The sequence below is a fragment of the Pteropus alecto genome, unplaced genomic scaffold (genome assembly GCF_000325575.1).
Source record: "Pteropus alecto unplaced genomic scaffold, ASM32557v1 scaffold42, whole genome shotgun sequence".
In the NCBI taxonomy this organism is placed as follows: Eukaryota; Metazoa; Chordata; class Mammalia; order Chiroptera; family Pteropodidae; genus Pteropus; species Pteropus alecto.
Window position 1 is genome coordinate 15784922 of NW_006434825.1, and position 21711 is coordinate 15806632.

The following is a 21711-nucleotide window of genomic DNA, read 5'->3' on the forward strand; positions in this document are numbered from 1 at the left end:
GAAAGTGTCTTGAGAAAGTGCAGAGTGCGAGCCAGGCTGTGGGGCTGCCCTTCCTCAGGGCCCGTCGCTGCCTCATTTGTTCATTGCGACATACAGGCCTACAGGGCCACAGACCATGTGCTTGGCATGGGGGAGGGCCCTCGCCACCTATGTGCACAGACGAAAGGGCAGAGCTGCGGAAAGCTACGCCTCCATCTGCACCACAGCTTAGGCCCTCCTCTGCAGCCCGCAGAAGGCGCAGAGATCGCCCTGCCCAAGCCGCTACATGAAATCTCTCCTCTGCCTCAGCTGCAGCCAGGCTCTTCGAAGGCTAGCTTTGGAAAGAGTCATAAACTTGCCTTTTCTAGAACAGAAGAATTCTTGCCTGCCCACTGGTAAAGTTATTGTTTTCAGCTTGCTTTGGTTTTTTGGTTTATTTTGTTTTTTAAAGAAAAATCAAAGAGAAGGCAGTCTAATCTTCTACACCTGAACCAGTCTGCAGCCAGCCAGAACCTGCTGGGCAGGACCCCTCAAGGATGCACAGTGATGCATCGATCTCATCATCTGGAATTTGAGAATGCAGCAAGCCCCGTTCCAGGCTACCACACAACTGCCCGTCAGCTCTCAGCCTCCCACAGGATTAAGTCTAGTTCTGGCTCTGCAGACACTGGCGGCGAGGGCGACATCCCCTGGGTCTCCGCGGGCTTCCTTCTCTGGCCGTGGGATTTTTAAAGCTTTATTTGTGGTTATTGTCATTGCATAAAAGCTAGTGATATGCTGCAGAGCCAGGTTCTGGGCAGCACACCTTGGTAGACACTGAACAACATTCATTCATTCATTCATTTATTCACCTACCTATTTCACCATTTAAAAAACATGGACTGAGCATATATTCTAGGCCAGAAAGTGGACGTGTACTGAGAAAAAACCCAGGTCGTGCCCTAAGAAGTTTACAGCCTGTGGTGAAGATGGACAGACAGATAGTGCATGCTATGGAAAAGGACTGCACAACGTGCCCTGGGGACAGGGCAAAAGCTCTGACTCTAGAGCACTGGAGATGCCCGGGGCATTTGGGGTGAGCGTGCAGGCAGGTCAAAGGGAACGGGCGCTCCAGGAGGAGGAAACACAGTGCAAAGGGTCAGCTATGGGAAGCAACAGCATGTGTTCAGGAAATACCAGTGGCCTCTGTTGATGGAGCACAAATGGACAAGGTGGTGGGGAGCAAAGCATGAAAGCATGGAGGGTCAGGCTAAGGAAGGTGACCATGGGAAGCTGTTGTCCTGAACTAATTCACATTGTGGATAATTTCTGCATCTTGCTGGTTGTACACTTTGAATTGGGGGCCTTATGCATACCCCACTTAACCAAACTTCCTTTTGGCAGAATTGAGGTTGCTTGTCCCCACGTACTTGCTTGAATGATGATACATTTCTAAAGACCCCGCAAGGACACAGGACGTTTGTTTTGAAATAATCTAATATGCTATTGATTTCATCCCACGCCAGGGGCTTGCTCATTCCTCTGGCTTGTCTCTCCCACCAGGTGTATGAGGACGCGCCCGCCGTGTTGCTCTCCAGCCCCAGGCCCTCTGGAATCATCCCTCCCCGCAGCACCGTTCACATACCTCTGGCCTTGGAGACCCAGGTCACTGGGGAGCACAGATCCACAGTTTATATCTCAATCTTTGGGAGCCAGGAACCCCCTATGGTAGGAGTCAGTTTTCAGAATTGCAGTTAAAATTGCTCTACTTCCTACCAAACATTTCAAACCTCTGCATTTAAGGCACGCGCCATATTTGCATATCCTCCAGTTGCTTGTAGTTCTAGAGTTCTACAGTTGTCACTCTACAGTGGTAAAAAAACTAGCAACGTGTTACATTGGGAATCTATTTGCAGATACATCCAAATGTAGTAGTGTTTTGTGGCACTTGGTCTTAAACTCCTATCAGGAGTTTTTACACAGCAGAGACACTCCTGACCCTTTTCTAGACCTGTTAATCAGAGTCTCTGAGGGGAGAGCAGATCTGCATGTTTAACAATCTCCTCAGCTGTCCCTGGTGCAAAGCTGGCCTTGGGCATCACTAGCTTGCTGCATGTGGCTCTGAGGTTGGTGTCACCCATTGCCCACTGGACCTTTTCCTGTATATTGACTGGACTCATTGCCCAAAAAATCTACTGAAGCTGTGAAGAGAAGTAGCCTCCCTCCAAGTGTGGGAAAAGGAAGATATGGAAAGCTCTCTGATGCTTGAGCTGAGTGAAAGGATGAATCTTGAATCTTGAAGGACGTTACCTAATGGTCTATGTATTCCTAGACATTTGGTTTACTTGGAAGCTGGGCGATGCCAGCGTACAATTGTTTGAAGTGACTCTGATTACTTGGCGAGTAGAATAAATTAGAATTTTGCTTTAATCTCTTCTATATAAGATGCCATAGATAAACCTCCTGACTTATAAAGCAGCATCACAAAGGCAGGTCAGTCCAAGAGGTGCTGCTGGTCCAGGTTCCCTGCTTGCCCACCCTGTGCCCACCCTGCAGAAATGTAGCTCATGAGATGGTCATTTGTTGAGCAGGCAGCACTTTATGAAAGAAGAAGGCCCCTTTTCTCAGGTAGATACAGTGCCTGGCCGAGAGCACAGGGAGAGGGTAGCAGACCAAGGTGGATTTCAGTCCCCAGCTTGTACCGCTGTGCTCAGTGGATGGCTCTGTGAGCCTCTAGAAGCAACAGAACGGGGCTCAGTCCAGCCACTTCTGACTCTGTAGTGCTAGTCCTTAGCCCTGTGCTAAGTATTTTTGAGGCCCGAGTGCCAGGGGGCATATAGAGGAATGTTACTCTGGTTTCCCCTCAGTGCGAAGCTCTGAGCTGACATAAGGAAGCAAATCATCCTTCTTGGGGGAGAAATTCCACATTGAATTCACAGATCTGACCAGCATAGCGAGCCTTGTGTCCTGCTGGCCATAGTACTAGGGAAAAGGGATGTCAGTTCTCATAAGTATCCTTTTATGCCCCTGCTTTTTATTAAAGTGGTGGCTAGAAGCTTGTTTCAATTGATTTTAAAGGCCTACCATTTTCAGCTCTTCCTGTATTCTTTCTCTCTCTGGAAACACAGGTATGTCACGTAAGGAGCGTTGGAGAAGGCCCAGTTATCTACGTTCATCCCACTCAAGTTGATTTTGGCAATATTTATGTCCTAAAGGACTCCTCCAGGATTCTCAGCCTATCTAACCAGGCCTTCATCCCTGCATCATTTCAGGCACGCATGGTGAGTAGACTGTGGGACTGTCGTGTGATGAAAATACAGCTTTGCCTAAGTCTTATAGGTAGTGGCCCTATTTTTGTAACATGCCTTTGAAATGATCACCAGAAGCAAAGATTTACGTGGTTCAACTGCATTAAACTGTCGTTCTCATCCCCAATTCTTTTTGTTGACTAAGAAACACAAAATGCATGTAGTTCGGTAAACCAGCAACTACATTTACTAATAATCTCAGTTCAGGAAGATGCTTCAGAGATCTCCTTACTCAACTGTACCTAAGCCCAGCCCCACACCTCCAGAAAACCCCTTTTAAATGTCTCTGTAACTGAAAATACCTCCTTATATTTAATTTGAACCCTTTTGGCTACAAATTTGTTTGTATACTTATTCTATTTTTTTCTCTTTTCCATCGTCAATATTTTAATGTAGTTTATAAGGATATAGGAAATAATAAGACAGTATTTGCCATAAGTAGAAATTAAAGAAAACAGTGAAATGGACAGATATAAAATGGTTCTAGACATGAGTCCATCTTATTTCTGTGTATTTTGTAATGATATTTAAATCTCATAGTCTTCTATAAGCTAACTTTTTAACAAATAATAACTTTTTTTGCAGAATTTAGGAATTTCTAACCTAGTAATTAGAAAATTCTTGATTTTAGAAAAATTTGCTAAATTTAATATAAAATTTTAAATAGTATACCCTTCTCCTATCTTCAAATTATTGACAAATGAATGCTAACATTTGGTTTCAGCATTTATCAGATATTTCTGAAAAATAAAATATTAATTTTGTAAGTCACTATCAGAATGAATAGGGTCTTAGTTTTTTGCTGACTTGTGACAGCTCCTCAGTGTCATTGCTCCTAATTAGCAGCCATTTATCATTACCATTATTTCTTTTTATTATCATTTGTTCTTACTCCTTGAAAAGGCAGCCATTTCCTGTGCAGTCATTGCTCATTTAACATGAGGTTGAGACACAACCCCACTCTTGCTCCAGTGCCTTGATCTTGTGTAAAAAATAACATGTAATAATGTGTAAAGAAAAATCCTGTAGAAAAGATGCCTTTGCTAGTCTTTATCCAATGAATTGATGCGTTTGGTGGAAAGCATGGGAATTGACAGGTTGGGTGGAATTGCTTAGGAAGTACGCCTTCCAGTTTAGATTTCTACATGCAGAGTTCAGAGTGGGGGAGGAAGAGAGTCAGATGGCCTGGCCAGGGTGGTGAGAGGTGGGCACTGGAGGGGCCTAGCTGATTACAGAGGAAGTGTCGCCTACACCCTGGGCCCTTGTGATCTCCCAGGGTGGAAATCAAGAGATTGCCAGACACCAATGTAAACAGAGAGAAAGTTTTATTAAGCTTCTGCACAAGGGAAGCAGCACTGGAAAAAGGAAGAAATGAGGGGGGGGGCGTTCCCCGAGAAAAGCCTGGGCAGGGGTTCTAAAGGGAGTCAGGTGGGGAAATAGCTATGTCTAGGCACGTAGAGGCCGAGGTTTCTTGGCACCTGGTCACTTGGGCTACATGTCTCTTCAGCATGTTCATTAGCATGTTAAATCTCCACCCTGGGGTGTGGTTTTTAGCATCTTAATGAAGATAAGGATATACAGGGGCGCTTTTGAGCCTGACTGCCCCTGCGGCACCAAAAGAAAAGTCCTCCAGCCCTTTGTAAGAGGGTCCTTGTCTTAATGGTGATCATTCTCCCTGGGGCTGGTGTCCTTGGGGAACTTCTAAGTATTAGCTGCTATGGTCTGTTTGTTGAACCCCACTGACTCAACTGTAGGAGGCTGCCTCCCTGTCTCAGCAAGAGATGGGCAGAGGCCACAACACTGCTTAGTACAAATATAGCAACTGTTTCCTTTCCTACCGCCTCCCTTTTCGTTCTCAGATGTCTCCAGATTTCACTTTTTTATAGCAACTTTTGGAACCTTTCAAGAAAAAAAAAGCAGGTCAAAGATCTGTTGTTTTTACTAATATAGCGTCTATAGTGCATGACCCAGCTAGTTAATGAAATGGGACTTTTTCTTTTCCACAAAAGTTTCATGATTCCATCTTTTGATTCTTTAATATCATCTTAAATTATTTTTTAAAATCAGTTTTAAGGAGCCAAATGTGTGATATAAGTGATCTGCTGTAGAATGTTTTTCCCTCAGTCCTCACTTGGAAAACTGGTGTTTATTGAGTTAATTGCCCCGAACACATCAAAGCTGTTTCAAAGGTAATTCTCATTGGTGAAAATTAAACCGTTCATATTTCGACTGGGATTTTTGATGGATTTCCTAGTAAATTCTGTATGTGTTAATACTATGGAAATTGAATTATACCAACTTAGAAATTAAACACAATGGTTAATTTCAAGTTGATGTGTCGTACTGAACGTGCAGATTCATTCATACTGAAATTACTAAGCATTAGGAGAGAGTTTCAATTAATAGTTGCTTGTTCTCTAAGCCTACAGCTCAGTACCCAGGTAAGTGGTAGTTAAATATTTATTGCATTTAATTTCTAGCTCATTGAGAAATAAGTAGGGTCAAGGATACATTCATTTCTTCTGTTATTACTATGAATTCAGGTCGGGAAGTTTTTCTCTTTTCCTCTGGCCGCCCTGACAGGAGGGGTAGTTCTCTGTCCTCTTTTCACTGTCAGCCCTCCCTGGACGTGGCACCACTGTCAGCCATCTGTCACGCTCAGCCATGTGCATGGCACACGCATCAGGGCAAACATGTGATCAGATTCTCCCTTAGCAAGAAACATCTGTTTGTTATCAGCTGGAGGGGTCAGGAGATGGGCAGCTGGAAGCCCACCTTCACCGTGACGATGGGAAAATAAATGACACTTAGAGCAATTTTGAATTTCTCAGAAATAAATGCTATACAAAAAAATGATTTTTTAATAAAAACTGAAGTATAATGTAGGATACTGAAGTATACTCTTAGTATAATGTAGACTGAAGAAACACTGAAGATTATATATATATATTTTTTTTTTCCATTAAAGCTTAACTTACCCTGAGAGTAAAAAAGAAAAATTGGTTAGTGAAAGAAGAGTGTTCTGTGACCTGGACCATTTACTTTAGAATGCCTGGAAAACCAGCCTCCCTAAAGGTTTCCAATTGCTGACTTATTTGAATTAAGCCTAAGGGCTCAAAACAATAGAACGAGTCACCTCTGGTTTGGAGGGGTAAAAAGTATCAGAATGTGAGAGCCGAGCACAAAAGGCCCTTTGGGCAAGAATTTGTGGGTTCTGCTTGTACACACAGTGCTCCTTCAGGAAGACAGATGCCTCTCTCTGGGTGACTGCAGAAATGAGGGCGAGAATATGGTGGTTTCCCCCCAGGCCCTGGGACCTCAGCACTGGGCTGGAAGACAGATGCCTATTCGCATGGGTGAAGCAAGTGCATTGCTCAGCATTTGTTTGGAAGCATCTGGAATTCTTTTCCTTTTACTCTTGGCTTTTATTCAGCCTCGGGTACCACTAACTTGAAAACTTTTGTACAGATATCAGTGACACCTTGGGATTCAGCTGGCACTAAAACATCTTCACAGCGGCCTTCTGCCTCTGATCTGTGGGAGAGGCCATTTTAGTTCCATCTTTAGAGTTTTTAGCATCCAGGAAACAGAATTTCTGATGCCACAGTCAAGCATGGTTCTTTTTAAACATTTATTTTCTTGGTCACTTGTCACAGCCATACACAGTGGTGTGGCATCGAGAGAATCATTGGGCTTTCACATCTCCTTCAGTCTCTGAGCTACTGGGTTATTTTCTCATTTAAATGGGGACCCCCCCTTTCTATATTTACTTGTTTATATGTCTGTCTCCTTCAAATGAAAAGGGGTCTCTGCTTTCAATTCCCAGCACCTTGCAGCATGCTTGGCAATTATGATGATGATATACAATGACATTAGTTATGACTAATGTTAATTAGTTCTATTTGCTACTTTATATGTAGTATTTCATGTACCATTACCCTGTGAGAGAAATACTATTATAATACCCATTTTAATGAGGTAGAAACATAGGTGCAGACAGGTTTGAGTAAATTGCCATAACAGCGAAGTGGCAGAGCCCGGTTCCAACCCTGGTGGTCTGACTTCAGACCCATCCCAGGCTCTTTTCCTAACTTTGCCTAATCAATGGCTATTAAAGTGGACCTGGAAATGGTGAAAGGAATTTGGTTTCATGTAAAAGATCCTTAAAGTTAGACATCTAGAAGGGGAGGTTTTTGCTTAAAAAGACAAGAGAAGAAATTAAGGGGCATTTCTGAAATAGACAAAAAGACCAGATATTCTTTGTTTTATTCAGAGATGTGTCGAAATGTATATATGCAAATAATCTCCATGATGTCATTTTCAACCACAATTCCCTCAATTGTATATCTGAAATAAAGACACAATCTGCTTTCTTTGATCATTTGTGATGTAGTTTGATAAAAACATTCAGTTCACTTATGTAAATGTATGCAAAAATTCTTCACTACCATAGCTATTAAAAGAGGTTTAAATTCAAAGTCCGCCTATTTTAACAAAATAAATAGACAAACCCAGAAGGAGATTAGCAGGCGTTTTACACCCAGTGAGACTTTGGGTGCTGCCCTGTTCATTTCAGAGATAGTGATACTGTAGGCATACTGGAGAGCTCATTTTTAACTTGTAGCAGCTGTTTTATTGAAATCTTTAGCTATACCTCATACACTACACCAGCGGTCCCCAACCTTTTTGGCACCAGGGACCGGTTTCATAATAGACAATTTTTCCATAGACCAGAGGTTGGGGGTTGGGAGGTGGTTTCCGGATGATTCCAGCGCATTACATTTATTGTGCACTTTATTTCTAATATTACATTGTAATATATAATGAAATAGTTATACAGCTCACCATAATGCGGAATCAGTGGGAGCCCTGAGCTTGTTTTCCTATAACTTGATGGTCCCATCTGGGGATGATGGGAAACGGTGGTACCTGAAGTGTGTTGCTTAGGTCCAGGCTACTCTGTAATCTCGTTTGGTTGCTGTCACTGCAGAAAACCCTGCTTCACAAAGATAGGATGTTGGAAATGGGAGTAGGCTTTTCAGTGCTATTGTGGCAATCTCAAGATATTCCGCCTTGACTTTAATTCAGAACATATGGAGATTTGAAGTTGTCTGAAACACACTTTTAAGGCCACCGTCATTTGCGATCTCAAGCAGTTGATCCTCCTCCAGCACGGACAAAGCCGATTCACCTGGCTTATTCACAAATGGGTCGCGGATCCATTCCTCCCCAGTTCAGGGTCTTTTGCAGTTGGGAGATCATGTTCAAACTCTTTTGAAAGCTGAGCTGGTGACTATGCACCAGCCGGGAGAAAGAAGGCCCTGGCTCCGTCTCTTTCAAAATCTCCGCTGATGTTTGAAACATGTCAAAAATCCCAGTGTTCACTTGTCACCCCCATAATTCCGGTTCGGCTTTGAATGCAGCCACTTTATCTGCCGACTTGAACACGGTTGTGGTTCTCCCCTAAAGTGACAGATTGCGTTGGTTAAGCAGGTTGAATATGTCACACAAGTAAGCAAGTTCTGCAGCGCATTCTGTGTCACTGGAATGTGCTGCCAGTGTTGACTATTCTTCTAAAAGAAATCTCTGGAGCGGCTCTCTTAACTCACAGAAAGCTATCTCGCTTCTGTGTATAGAAGACGTGTGTGCTCTGCGTCCATCTCTCCACACAGAGCCGCGTGAACAGTTAAGGGCATGTACTTTGATGTGGTTGATAATTTTAATCACATCCTGTAAAACATTGTTAAGTTCAGGTGACATTTTTTAGCTAGCCGGCATTTCTCTATGGATGACAGTGCGTAGACTTACATTCAGAAGCGACCTCTTCGACCTGAGTAATGAAACCAGAAAGCCGTCCAGTCATGGCAGCTGCTCTGTCCATGTATACACCGACATAAAATGACCAGTTCATTTTCCTTGATACGTGATCATTCAGAGATTTGAATAGTTCTGCAGTTGTGGTGTTGGTGGAAAACAAAAGAGCACATAACATATCCTCATGCACCTCATCCTCCTGAAAAATAGATTGTACAGAAACAAGCATTGCTGCCTGTTGTCAGCATCAGTAGACTCGTCAGCCTGGAGTGCGTACCACGGCGACACATTAATCCTCTCTAACAATCATGCCTCAGTATCCTCTGCTACTTCATCAGTTCGTCTAGTCGTGGTGCTAGCCGAAAGAGGAACATGTGCCACCTTTTGAACTGAAGCCTCTCCTAAAAGTTCGTGACAAATGTCCTTAGCAGCAGGAAGGATCAACTCTTCACCAATAGTAAAGGGCTTCTTAACTCTAGCAGTGTGGTTAGCCACTAAGAATGATGCGTGCCGTGCGGACACATTAGATGAAGTGGTGACCTTCAATAATTGCTTCTCTTCTTCACGTTCATGGTTTTTATTCTTTTGAAAAACTCCAAAGGCTTGTCTTAATGCAAGGTGCTTGGTCTTCATGTGGCGAAGCAGTTTTGAAGGTTTCATGGCTTCTTTGGATAGCCACTCGCCACATACTATACTAAGTGAGCTTGGAGAATGTGAATCAGCTGTTGCAATGAACCCATAATTTAAGTAAGACTCTTGGTATTTTCTTTTAAATGCAGCTTTTTTTTGTTGGCAGTCTTAGGGCAGGGGTCCCCAACCCCCCTGGCCACAAACCGGTACCCAGATGTGGCACAGCAGGAAGTGAGTGGTGGGCAAGTGAGCAAAGCTTCATCTGTATTTGCAGCTGCTCCCCAGCACTAGCATCACCACCTCAGCTCCACCTCAGATCATCAGGCAGCAGATTCTCATAGGAGCACTGGTCCCTGGTACCAAAAAGGTTGGGGACTGCTGTCTTAGAGTCTTCTGCTGTCTCATCATTGGGTCTTTCCCCATTTCAAAAAGCTCTCCAGTGACGTTTGGTTTTTACTCATTTTGGCTGGGGTTAGCTTGTGAGCTTACCAAAATTGTGACAGACAAGTGCACAGGGCTGGAAAGAGGCACGGATGGAAGTGGTAAATAAAATAATGGGTTGGCCACGCACGGACTAAAATAAGTGTTGGATTCTGACTTAAAGCCTGCCACCAGATGCAGCTGTACAGTTGAAGTACATCAACTCACTTGTCACTCTATAAAGCCTGCCACCAAATGCATCTTAAATGTCACTTGCCACTCACTGATAGGGTTTTGATATGAGTCTGCAAGAAATTGATTTATTATGGTTTCTGTGCAGTCAAACCACTCTTTAATGTTAATCTGTGTTCGCAGCCGCTCCCCAGCGCTAACATCAGCTGCACCTCAGATCATCAGGCATTAGAGTCGCATAAGGAGCATGCAACCTAGATCCCTTGCACGCGCAGTTCACAATAGTGTTCACACTCCTATGAGAAAAGGATATGTGTTTTAGCTAATTGCAAATATAGATGATGGTTTGCTTGCTCACCCACCAGTCACCTCCTGCTGTGCAACCTGGTTCCTAACAGGCCATAGACCTCTGTGGCCTGGGCGTTGGGGACCCCTGCACTGCACCATCCCTAATTACCTGAAGCTCACTCTATAGATCTAGAATTTAGTCCTCCCTTTGGGGCACTTACAATATTGGGAAATTAGTGCTAGAGAGATTTCTAATGGACAAACAATAATTCTCCAAGGCTTTTTGACAGATAATGTTATTATTATGCCCTATAATATGTGTGAAGAGAAGGTAGATGAGCTGTTTCTCAGCCCTCAGTGGGTAAATTAACTCTGCCCTCAAACGAACATTACTTCAATAGAAGGAAACACGTAAGAAAAAAAGACAGAAGGAAACAGGAAAGAAATGGTCATGAATCAGAAACCAACTGTAGTTGTGTAACCTCTTTATATTCTTCTCTGTTTCTGAGGGTTTTGCAAAATAGTAGCTTTGTTTACTAACACATACATTTACAATATAATCTTTGGTTTTTTAGCTCATAGTTAAACTCATGTTGAATGCGATTTATGCCATAGATCTTTCTGTGTCTTCCATACATCCCACTCCCTCTAGGTTGGCAGTGTCCACATTTAACAGATCAGATAACTGAGGAGGTTCTCTCACTGAGAGAACTGCCTGAGTTTACACAATAAAAGAATGGCGGCCCCTCTGCTATAACTCATTTTCTGAATTTTAGTCAGTGCTTTTTTGTTTCACCACAGAAATATTTGATTCTAGAAGTCAGTGTATATTTAGCATTTTTTTAATACAGAAAAATTAAAGAGATAACACTCGAACTCAAATCTAACACATTAACCTTTCCCACATTTATCTCAGATCCTTATTTTAAAAAAATCAAATATTAAAGTTGGAGCTCCATATATTCTCCTCGCAAGTTTTATTTTCTTCTTTCCCCAGAGGCAACCTTATCATGAATTTGATGTGTATCCAAGCCATGTTTTTTTTTATCTTATTGTAAGTATATTTGTATTCATAAATACTAGATAGTGGTATTTTGTTGCTGTAAAATGTATGTATGTTGTATTGCTGCATGTAACATCTTGCAACTTGTTTTTTAGACTCAAGATTGTTTCCGACATTATCCATGTTAATACATATAAATCTATTGAATTCATTTTTGCTGCTATGTGTACTCCACTTATCAGTAGTATAGTATGTCTAACGGAGTATTTTTCAGCTTCACTAGATATTGCCAAATTACTTTACAAAATGATTCTGTCAATGTTCTCCTCCAGGAGAGTTTGAGATATTCGTTTCTCTAGTGAGCTAAAACCTAGTATGGCCAAACTCAAGCTCTTGCTACTCTGAAAATGAAACATAATTTGGGTATATTTGCCTTATTACTATTGAGGTTGAAAATTTTTTCATTTGGGTTTCCCCTCCTGTCAATTATCTGTTATCAGTGATCTATTTGTAGATGTTCTTCATGCTTTGTGGGTACTAACTTTTTGTTTATAATGGAGTGATTTTTTTAAAGATTTTAATTTTGATGTCAACTTTATGAATATCTTACTTTCTTGTGTCTGTTTTATTGATGGTTTAAGAAATGTATCCCTGCTCTTCTATTCATATAGTTTCAGACGCTTATTTTTCAGGTCGTTAATTCAGCTAAGTTTATTTTTATTTATAATGTGAGCAAAGTCTATTTTTTTCATGAAGAATGCCAGTTGTCCTAATACCAGATACTTAATAGTCCTTTCATTTTCCACCGGTTTATAATGCTGTCTATGTTATACTTAGATCTAATTTGTGCCTGGGTGTATTTCTGAGCTTTTTGTTATATTCCATTTGTTTATCCCAGTGTCAATACCCTCAACTGTCTTAAATGGTATGGCTTAATGATAACAATAATAGCTAACACCTAGTATGTACCAGCCTCTGTTCTGTCCTTTCCATGTATTTTTTTTTAATGTAATCCTCACCAACTTGATTAGTTAATGTTATTATTGTCTCTATTATATTGATGAGGAAAATGAGGCACAGGGAAGAAAAATAAGTACTCCAAATTTACACAACTAGAAAATGAACAATAGAGCTGTACTGCTATAATTAGTCTGAATTATCTATTAGGGTTTATGGCCTTTAATAAAGTCTTTTACATCCTTTGTCTTCTCTACTAAGTTCCTTCTCATGAATGGCACCTTATTTTCATTGCACTTTCTAATTAGATATGAATCATGTATAGGAACACTATTGAATTTTTTATAATCTAACTGTATCAGTCTTCAGTCTTGCCATACTTACTTAGTTCTAATTGTTGGTAAACTGTCTTCTATGGACTTCCTTTCTAGTCTTTACCTTGCTTATTCTTCACATTAGATAGGATCTTCAATGTAATATTGAATAGCAGAGTAAGTTAGAGTGGACATATCGATCTTATTTCTGACTTTATTGAGTAAGCTTCAAGTGTTTCACTTTTAGCATAATATCTGCTACGGATTTTTGGTAAATATTTGTATCACATTAAGGAAGTTCTCATCCATTCCTACTTTGTTATCATGAATATGTGCTGAAACTTAATGCATTTCTCATTTCTAGTTAATGATAGTATTTTTCTGCTTTAATTTGTTAATACGGTGAATTAAATTAATAGATTTTCTGGTTGTGAATTACCTTTACATTCTCAGGATGAATCCAACCAGTTTTATTATCATTTGAGTACAATGCTGATATGACTGCTACCATATTTTTTATATTTTTGCGTCTGTTTGTTTACAATTTTTTTACATTACATTTTCTGATTTTGTATCCAGAATGTTTTATTCTTATGAGTTAGCTTTACTTCTTTTCTATTTTTGAAAAGATCTTTATATAATCTATGTAAAGTAGGATACATTCTTTGATGAGAAAGCCATTTAGTCAGAGGATCTTGATGTATTTATTGAGGGTGAGAGGTGTCCAGGAAGTGGTAAAGAAATTTTATGTCATGATTTTTTTTCTATAATGATTATTCAGATTTAAATTTTTATAGATAAATTTCATTCTATCTGTTTTCAAATATATTGGCATGTAATTATTCCAAATACTTTCTTATGATTTAGAAATGTTTATACACTAGTTTCTGCTTATTTTTATCATTTTTTCCTGTCTACTTTCTTTACAATTATTTTGTTCTTTTTAAGCACCTTAATTTGAATGTTTAACTTATTTATTTTATATCTTAGTTAATAGTACATTTAAAGTTTATAAATTTCTCTTCATGCAACCCTTTAGCTGCATAGCACACATTTTTATTTGTAATACTTTTTTATTGCTATAGATATTTATAATCTTTAATATGTGAATTATATGTGGCTATATATTTTTCATTCTTAAGACTTTCCCTTTTTATAAAATGTTAATTGATAATTTTTAATTTAACTTTAATGAAGTTGGAACATGTGGTTTGTATGACACATAATCTTTGAATCTGTGTTTTGGGGGACATAGCTATAGTTGGTTTTTATAACTATTTCACATGAAATATTCAGTACATCCTTACACATCCTTTGTCTTCTAAGTTCCTTCTCACAAATGCCACCTTATTTTCCTTGTACTTTCTAATTAGATATTAATCATGTATAGGGACACTATTGAGTGTTATTGAGTACAAACAGACTAACCATCTATGTCTGTCTGTATGTTTGTATTAGATCAAGCTTATTGATTGTGTTGTTCAAATCTTTTACAGCCTTACTAGTTATTTTTGTGATATAATAGTTTCTGATAGAATTTTATAAAAATCTCCCACTTTTCCATTTCTCTTTGTAATTATATCAGTTTTTGCTTCATATATTTCAAACTTTAGTTGATAGGTGAGTATAGATTCATAACTTCTATGTCTCCTTTTTAAATTATTCCTATTTTCATAATATATTATCCATATTAATCCTTATTTATGCTTTCTGACTTAATTCTATTTGCCTGATAGTTATAGTGCTATATCAACTTTCTTTTAGTTAGCACTTGCCTGATATGTCTTTTCATTATTTGTTTTCAGATTTGTGTGTGTTGATTTAAGATCTCTTTTTAAATAGCGCATGACTGGATTTTTCAAAATTTAATGATAGACTTTATCTTTTAATAGACAAGTATATTTGCTTTCTGTTGCTGCTGTAACAAATTTATTATTTACAGTTCTGAAGGTCAGTAGTCTAAAATGTAAATACAAGGCTGTGTACCTTTTGAGACTCTGGAGGAGAATCTTTCTCCTTGCTTTTCCAGCTTCTGGAGACTACTTGCATCCCTTGGCTCATGGCCTCTTCCTCCATCTTCAAAGCCAGCAGCATAACATCTTCTCTGCTCTCTGACCTCTACTTCAATCCTTATATCTTCTTTCTGACTCTGACCCTTTTGCCTCCTTCTTATAAGGACCTTTATGATTACACCGGGCCCACACCAACAATCCAGGATAATCTCTTCATCTCAAGATTCTTAATCACATCATAAGTCTCTTTTGACATGTAAGGCAACGTATTCACAGATATTGGGGATTAGGACATGGACATCTCTAGAGGGCCATTATTCAGCCTAGCATACCAGCTTAAAGTTTAAAGTTTATTGTGACTAATGATATATATGGACTCACTTCTACCATGTAATTTTCTATATACTATGCTGTTTTCTTCCTTCTTTATTTTTCTCCTATTCTGCTTCAGATTGGATTGATAATTTTTCTGTAAGCCTTCCTCCAATCACTACTACCTCACATACATATTTCCTGTACTTGTTTGGAAGCTATAGATTTTATTTAAGTAGCTCTACTTACGCTGTTAACAAAAAATTATATATTTTCTAACAATAATGAAAGAATTGAGTACCTTGGTCCTCCTCAAGAGTAAGACAAGGACCCTATCACATACTTATTATTTCTTGACATTTTCCCACTCTCACCATTTTTTATCATTGTGTAGAATTTTGGATCATCCCTTCTTTACCACAAAGTTGTTTATTTTTGTCAGTCAGTAATTAGGTACTGACCAGTTACCAAAATAGTCTGCCGATTTTTCTTCATTCATCTCTTATTTTGTATAACTTGCTGCTTCCTTCTTGATTTGTATTTCTTCTTGCTGAATTGTATCTTTCTAAATTCTAGGCTAGAGATCTCGTAGGTTATGTATGTTTGACCATATCTTGATTCCACCTTCAATCTTGTGTGATAGTTCAGCTGCGTTTAACATTCTATTTGATAGGTTTTCTTCTTTGAAGATAAATCTCTGGCATCAATTTTGCTGATAAAATTCCACCATTAGTCTATTATTCCTTTATAGGTAATTTGTCTTTCTCACTAATTACTATTAAGACCACGTTTTTATTCTTGACTTTCTTAAATTTCTCTTTAATATATCAGTATTTGATCCTTAAATACAGGAAACTTTTTTGGCATTAACTCTTCTAATGTTTTTTCTCTGACATTTCTTCTATTTTCTATGTTGAGAAAAAAATACACATCCATATGTGTGTGTAGACATACATATGCACACACTTACGTTCCTATACAATTCTACATGTCTACTTTTATTTCTCATTCATATCTTTCATCTCTTCATCTCTCTGTGCTGCCTCCTCCATGATATTCTCCAATTTATGAATTCTGTCTTTGATTCTGGCAAGTCTAAAGTTTACCTCATTTTTACTTTTTTCCCCTCATCTTTACTTTTTTAGCTTAATTTCAGTAACTATTCTTTTTTCAGTTCCAAAATTTATAATTAGTTCTTCATAGCCATGATTCTTGATTTACTTACATCTGCATGCTTTTGTTTCATAATACTTGTTTTATATACATTTTTCTATCCTGAATCTGTTTGAAGATCTCAGGCGCATTTTCTAATCAATTTTAGTTAGCTCTATTGATTGCTCAAGAATGAATTCATTAACTGATTTTTACAGCTGTCCTTCTTAGCATTTGGAATTTTAAATAATAAATTAATCTGGTAGGGGCGGGAAGTGTGTTTTTCTCTCATTCTCAGTGCTCTTACCTCCCTGTCTAGCATTTTTTGTATTTGCCTTCACCCTGGACAAATATCACTACTCCAGAATCAAGTGTTGAGCCTTTTTTCCCATGGGGATATTGGAGATCACAGATCCAGTCATTGCACTGAATGGTGGCATAGCCTAGGGCCTGGTTACATTACAGTCTCTCCTTCACCACAACCATGCCCACCACCACTGGCACAAGTCTGTGTGTAGACTGTAGCCTCAAGAACATCACAACTTTGTTCAGCCTTCTTCCAAATGCAGGGATGCTGTCTTGGCTGGGTACCATGGTCCTTACCCCTTACTTTCTGAAGAATATTTTTGGTTTCCATTTTTCTCTCCTGAGCTTCCTTTACTGATTTCAGGACCTAGAGCCCAGGAAGTCTGTGGCTTCAGGCTCCCCTTTCTGTTTCTGTTGCTCTCCTGGTCAGTATGATGTTTTTGAGTACAACTATGCCCGGTTCTTCATTTTTTCAAAATGTTATCTCTTTTTTCTTTGTGTTAGAGTAAAAGGCATGTTTTAAAGCTTAAACTGATTGATTTATAGTCAGTCCTCTTAACTGCTTTTTATAGTGCTTTGTGTATTACCAATTGAACACTTACAAAAGGATGGTGAAATATGTCTTTTGTTGGCATAAGAGCAGTTCTTTTGTCTTTGCCTAAATTGTAAAATCTGTAAAATAAAATCACAGGAATGAGGAAATAAGGAAAGAATAACATTCTAGTCTATCGTGGTGGGCATCTTTTCTTTTACCACATAAAAATCATAGCCATTGCAAAATTTAATGTGTTCTTCCTGAACCCTACCAAGTGACTCATTCAGCGACAAGAGCATACCAGCAACAATAATATCAAGAGACTTCCAGAAGGAAAGATTTGTGTTTGTCAGAGAGAGGTGAGCCTCTGACCTCAACCCTCACTTGAGACCTCTTTTACTTTGGCAAAGCTAATTGTGAAACCCAGAAGACAGATCCCAGCAGCTCATATTGATTATAAAGTACACTGAGAGAGGGGAAGCTACTGACTGAGTGTTAGGTAACATATTGGTCAGCACGTTCCCTGAATTTAGAATGACGGCTCTACTGATCGAATATGATTAGTTTGAGTATAAGCTAAAGCCAAAATTAAAGGAGGAGGTTTGTTTCCCTTGTCACTAATGAGCTATCTGGAAAATAAAAGAAAAATATACTGGCTTTTTTGCATGCTTTGCAAGCCTTTTCATCTTTATTCTGCCTGTCCCAAATTTTAATTGCTTTAGCAAATTGTTTTTTCTAATTAATATTCAGGCATACAGTTAATACTTGTCACCACAGAGGGAGATTAAGGTAAAACTTCCTTTTTATGGGTGAAGTATGGTTTTTTTTTCAAATCCCACCTTCCTTACTCCATAAAAATTGATAACTTTTTTCCTATTATGAGCATCATCATCAACCCAATTTTTATGGACTAAATGTTTGGGTCTCCCCGAAATTCATAAAATGGAATCCTAACCCCCAATGTGACGGTATAAGGAGGTGAGGCCTTTGGGGGAGGTAGTTAGGTCGTGAGGTTAGAGTGCTCATGAATGGGATTAGTGCCTTCATAAAAGAGACCCTGAAGAACTATCTTGCCCTTTCCTTCATGTGAGAATGCCATGAGGAAAATGGCTGTCTGAAACCCTGAAGAGAGCTCTCTCCAGAACCTGACCCTCTTGACACTCTGATTTCAGACTTCCACCCTCCAGAACGTGAGAAATAAATTCCTGTTGTTTGTAAACCACCCAGTCCATGGTATTCTGTTATAGCAGCCCGAACTGACTAAGCTACCAGCTCATGTCACTTTTAAGGAATGGCTATTATTGTCATTATCAACTAAAGAATCTATTCTGCCGGTTTGTACACTGGCAGTAGACATTGTATTCATTTAAGCTAGTACATGATGAGATATAACACTTTTATATAATGAGCAAAGACAAAAAGAGATGCATTAAGTAGCATGGTATAAAGGTTTATTAATAATATGAAATTCCCAACACATTCACATCAAGATTATATGATGTTTTTCAGAGAGCAAATAATACTCTTCCTCAATCCCATTTCCTCTTCCCTGTCACAAAGTAAGGGACAGATACTGGAGGAGTATATATGACATGGAAGAGCTCTTCACTGAATGGCATTTGAGGAGAGTCTTTTGTTAATGCCAGTTGCAATGAAATTGTTGTATGCAACATTAAGTTTCATGTTTTGAAAGAAAAAACTCCCCTCTGAGATGTTAGGACATTAAATTGGGATGCATCTGGGAGGAAAGGACAATATCTGAGAGCAGGCATGGTGATGCACAGTTGTCTTACTATGGTAGTATGTAACCAACAAAGAGTTGTTGAGTATGTAAGTGCTGAAGTAGTGTTCTGCACTATAGAGAGTAAGGGTGGTATATTCAGACAGATCCAGAATAAAGTCCTGACTCTGCATGTACTAACTCTGGAAAGTTACTTAACATTTCTGAGCCTTCAGTTTCTTCTCCTTAAATGGAACTAATAATGGCATATAGAAGATTAAACATGACAATATATGTAGAAAGTGCCTGGTGAAAGATAAGCACTCAGCATTCAATAAATGGTAGCTTTGATTATTTATGTTGACAGATAGAAAGATCTAGGTGAAATGGCTTGGGGAAAGACTTAAATTTTTATGACACTATATCTTAAGATCTTTTGTGTTTCTTTCTTAGATAAGAAAGAAAACTAAGGCACACTCAGAGAGGCCCTAAGGTTTTAAACTAACTGACCCATATAGTACAGAGCTATGTGAAATAGGAGCTCTAAGCTCTAATTCTGCCTTCTTCATCACTCTTCACTTGTTTCTCTTCATTTTTGACAATGAAATCATCTTCTAAAACATAAAACATTTGTATTTATGAATGCATATGTGTTCTTCCACATCAAAGAAAAGAGGTTCATTATCAAGTAAGTGACTATATAGAAATTTTAGGTTCAGTAGCTTTCTGATTCTCTATCTCCTTGGGACTTATTTATTCATTTATTTGTACAGATGCTCCCTGGCACTGTGTAAATCATACCTATGTGATCAGAAGCCATCCTATTTCCTTTTACTTAATTATCTTTATGCTTTATCTTTGGTCTGACACCTATCAGACCAAAGAGAAGGCAATAATTCTCTTTGAGAATTATTGAGAAGGCAATAATTTTCAGAAAGAATATTATGGTCCCTATTCAAAGATACATCCTAATAATCTGAACAGATTGTTGGTACATATTACTTAAGAGAAATGTACCTTACATACACCTGCCTCTCTCATGTGATCCAATTCAATTCACCTTAAAATTCCTATAGACTTTTTTCCCCAACAAATTGGGGAAAACAAGAGATAAGACAATTGCTTGACCAACAGGAACAGCATACCACTGACCAACTCCTTTATATTCAATTTATCATTCCAACTACTTCCCTCTAAGAACAAGGAGAAAAGCTGGGCAGAAAAATGAAACACAGCGAGTTGGAGGGAATGATGGAACAACAAAATCAGTGACAATCAAAAATAAATACGAAACCAAGAAATATATGCCTAGCATTTGTGACTACTTTTCCTATATATGTCTAGAAAAGGCTGAAAAACTGAAAGGAGCTTTCAGAAAACTCGCTGGTCTAGGGAAATTGGAATCAGGATGGGCTAGAGAGATAAAACTTGGAGAAGGATGGACTTAGTAAAACTCCCAGACTTTTGCTTAGGACTCTGAAAAGCTACACTCTGGAAACAGGTAAACTAGTATAGATATTCATTTCAAATAATTTAAATCTCTGCCTAGATAAAGGATATCCAAGATTTATAGTTCCAAGAAGTAAATATATATTGTCACCAGAGGAAGAAAACATTAGTTTAAGCCTCAATGTATTGTAACAGTTTTTATATACAGTGTCCAACAAGTTAATTTTAAAATAATTACAATATGTTTAATAAGCTCAAGGAAATAAAAGGCAAGATTTAAAATTTTTATAGAGACCTGGAAAGCGTAAAAGAGAAGAAATGGGAATTGAAGACCTGAAAAATACAACAATTGAAATTAGGGACTCAATAGATGGGTTTATCTGCATATTAGATACAAATGAAGAGAGAATTCTGGAAGTAGAAGATAGATCAGAAAAAACTACCCAAAATGAAATAAAGTAGAAGAGTTGATAAAGCACAGGAGATGTGGTTTTGAAGTACCTGAAGGATAGGAAAGAATGAAGCAGAAGAAATAATGGCTGAAATATCAAGCCACAGATTCAAAAAGCATTATAAACATAAAGCAAGATAAATACAGAGAAAACCACATCTATGCACATGATAGTAAAGCTGCCAAAGGCCAAAGAGTAGGTATTAAATGCATCCACATAAAAGAGCAGTTTACTTTAAAAGGAATAATATTAAACTGGCTGCTCATTTCTCAGGTATTGCTGAAGACAGGATACCATTAAGAAAATAAGAGGACTACAAGAAAATCTTCATACTGAAAAGTAGAACTCTAGCTCCTTTCTCCCTCAATACCCAGGACATGGGAAGAATATTAGAATATTTTTCTCTGGGCAATTTCACAGCCTCAAGGAAAGGCAAAAATAAACTGATAGTTGGGAATCTAAAGTATCTGATGGCACTTGGCTGGCTGCTGCTCAAGCACACTGCAGTTTTTGTGCTTTACTCATTTAAATATAAGTATTTAACTAAGCTTCACCAAGAAAGTCTGTAGTGCAGAAGTAAGAAACCAAAAAAAAACATAAAAATGAGAACTTGGAGGAAACACACAATACAGTGAGAAGAAACCTTAAAACAAAATGATCATTGATAATCTCAGGAAAATAAAAGATGACTTTGCATCCATGAACAAGAACAGGGTGTTGTTTATAGGAAGAAAACAAACTGCTTAAAAGGTTAAGAATATAATCACAGAAACTAAAATCTTGACAAGATAATTAGAAAATAAAATTGAGAAGCTATTAGAAAGTAGAGCACCAAGGGAAAAAAAGCTAGAAATTAGGAAAGAAAGATTAGAAAATTAAATGATTTGTT

The 21711-nt window shown here is 38.5% G+C and overlaps 1 protein-coding gene across 14 annotated transcripts in view; it reads left to right on the top strand.

Annotated features, from left to right (window-relative positions):
* HYDIN (HYDIN, axonemal central pair apparatus protein) overlaps positions 1-21711 on the top strand; it is a 337481-nt gene that overhangs the window by 159305 nt on the left and 156465 nt on the right. For all 14 annotated transcript variants that reach the window (XM_025045274.1, XM_025045278.1, XM_025045276.1 and 11 more), the window contains 2 exons: positions 1522-1686; positions 3087-3239. In XM_025045274.1, the coding sequence (XP_024901042.1) occupies positions 1522-1686; positions 3087-3239 (318 nt within the window). The remainder of the gene's footprint in view (positions 1-1521; positions 1687-3086; positions 3240-21711) is intronic.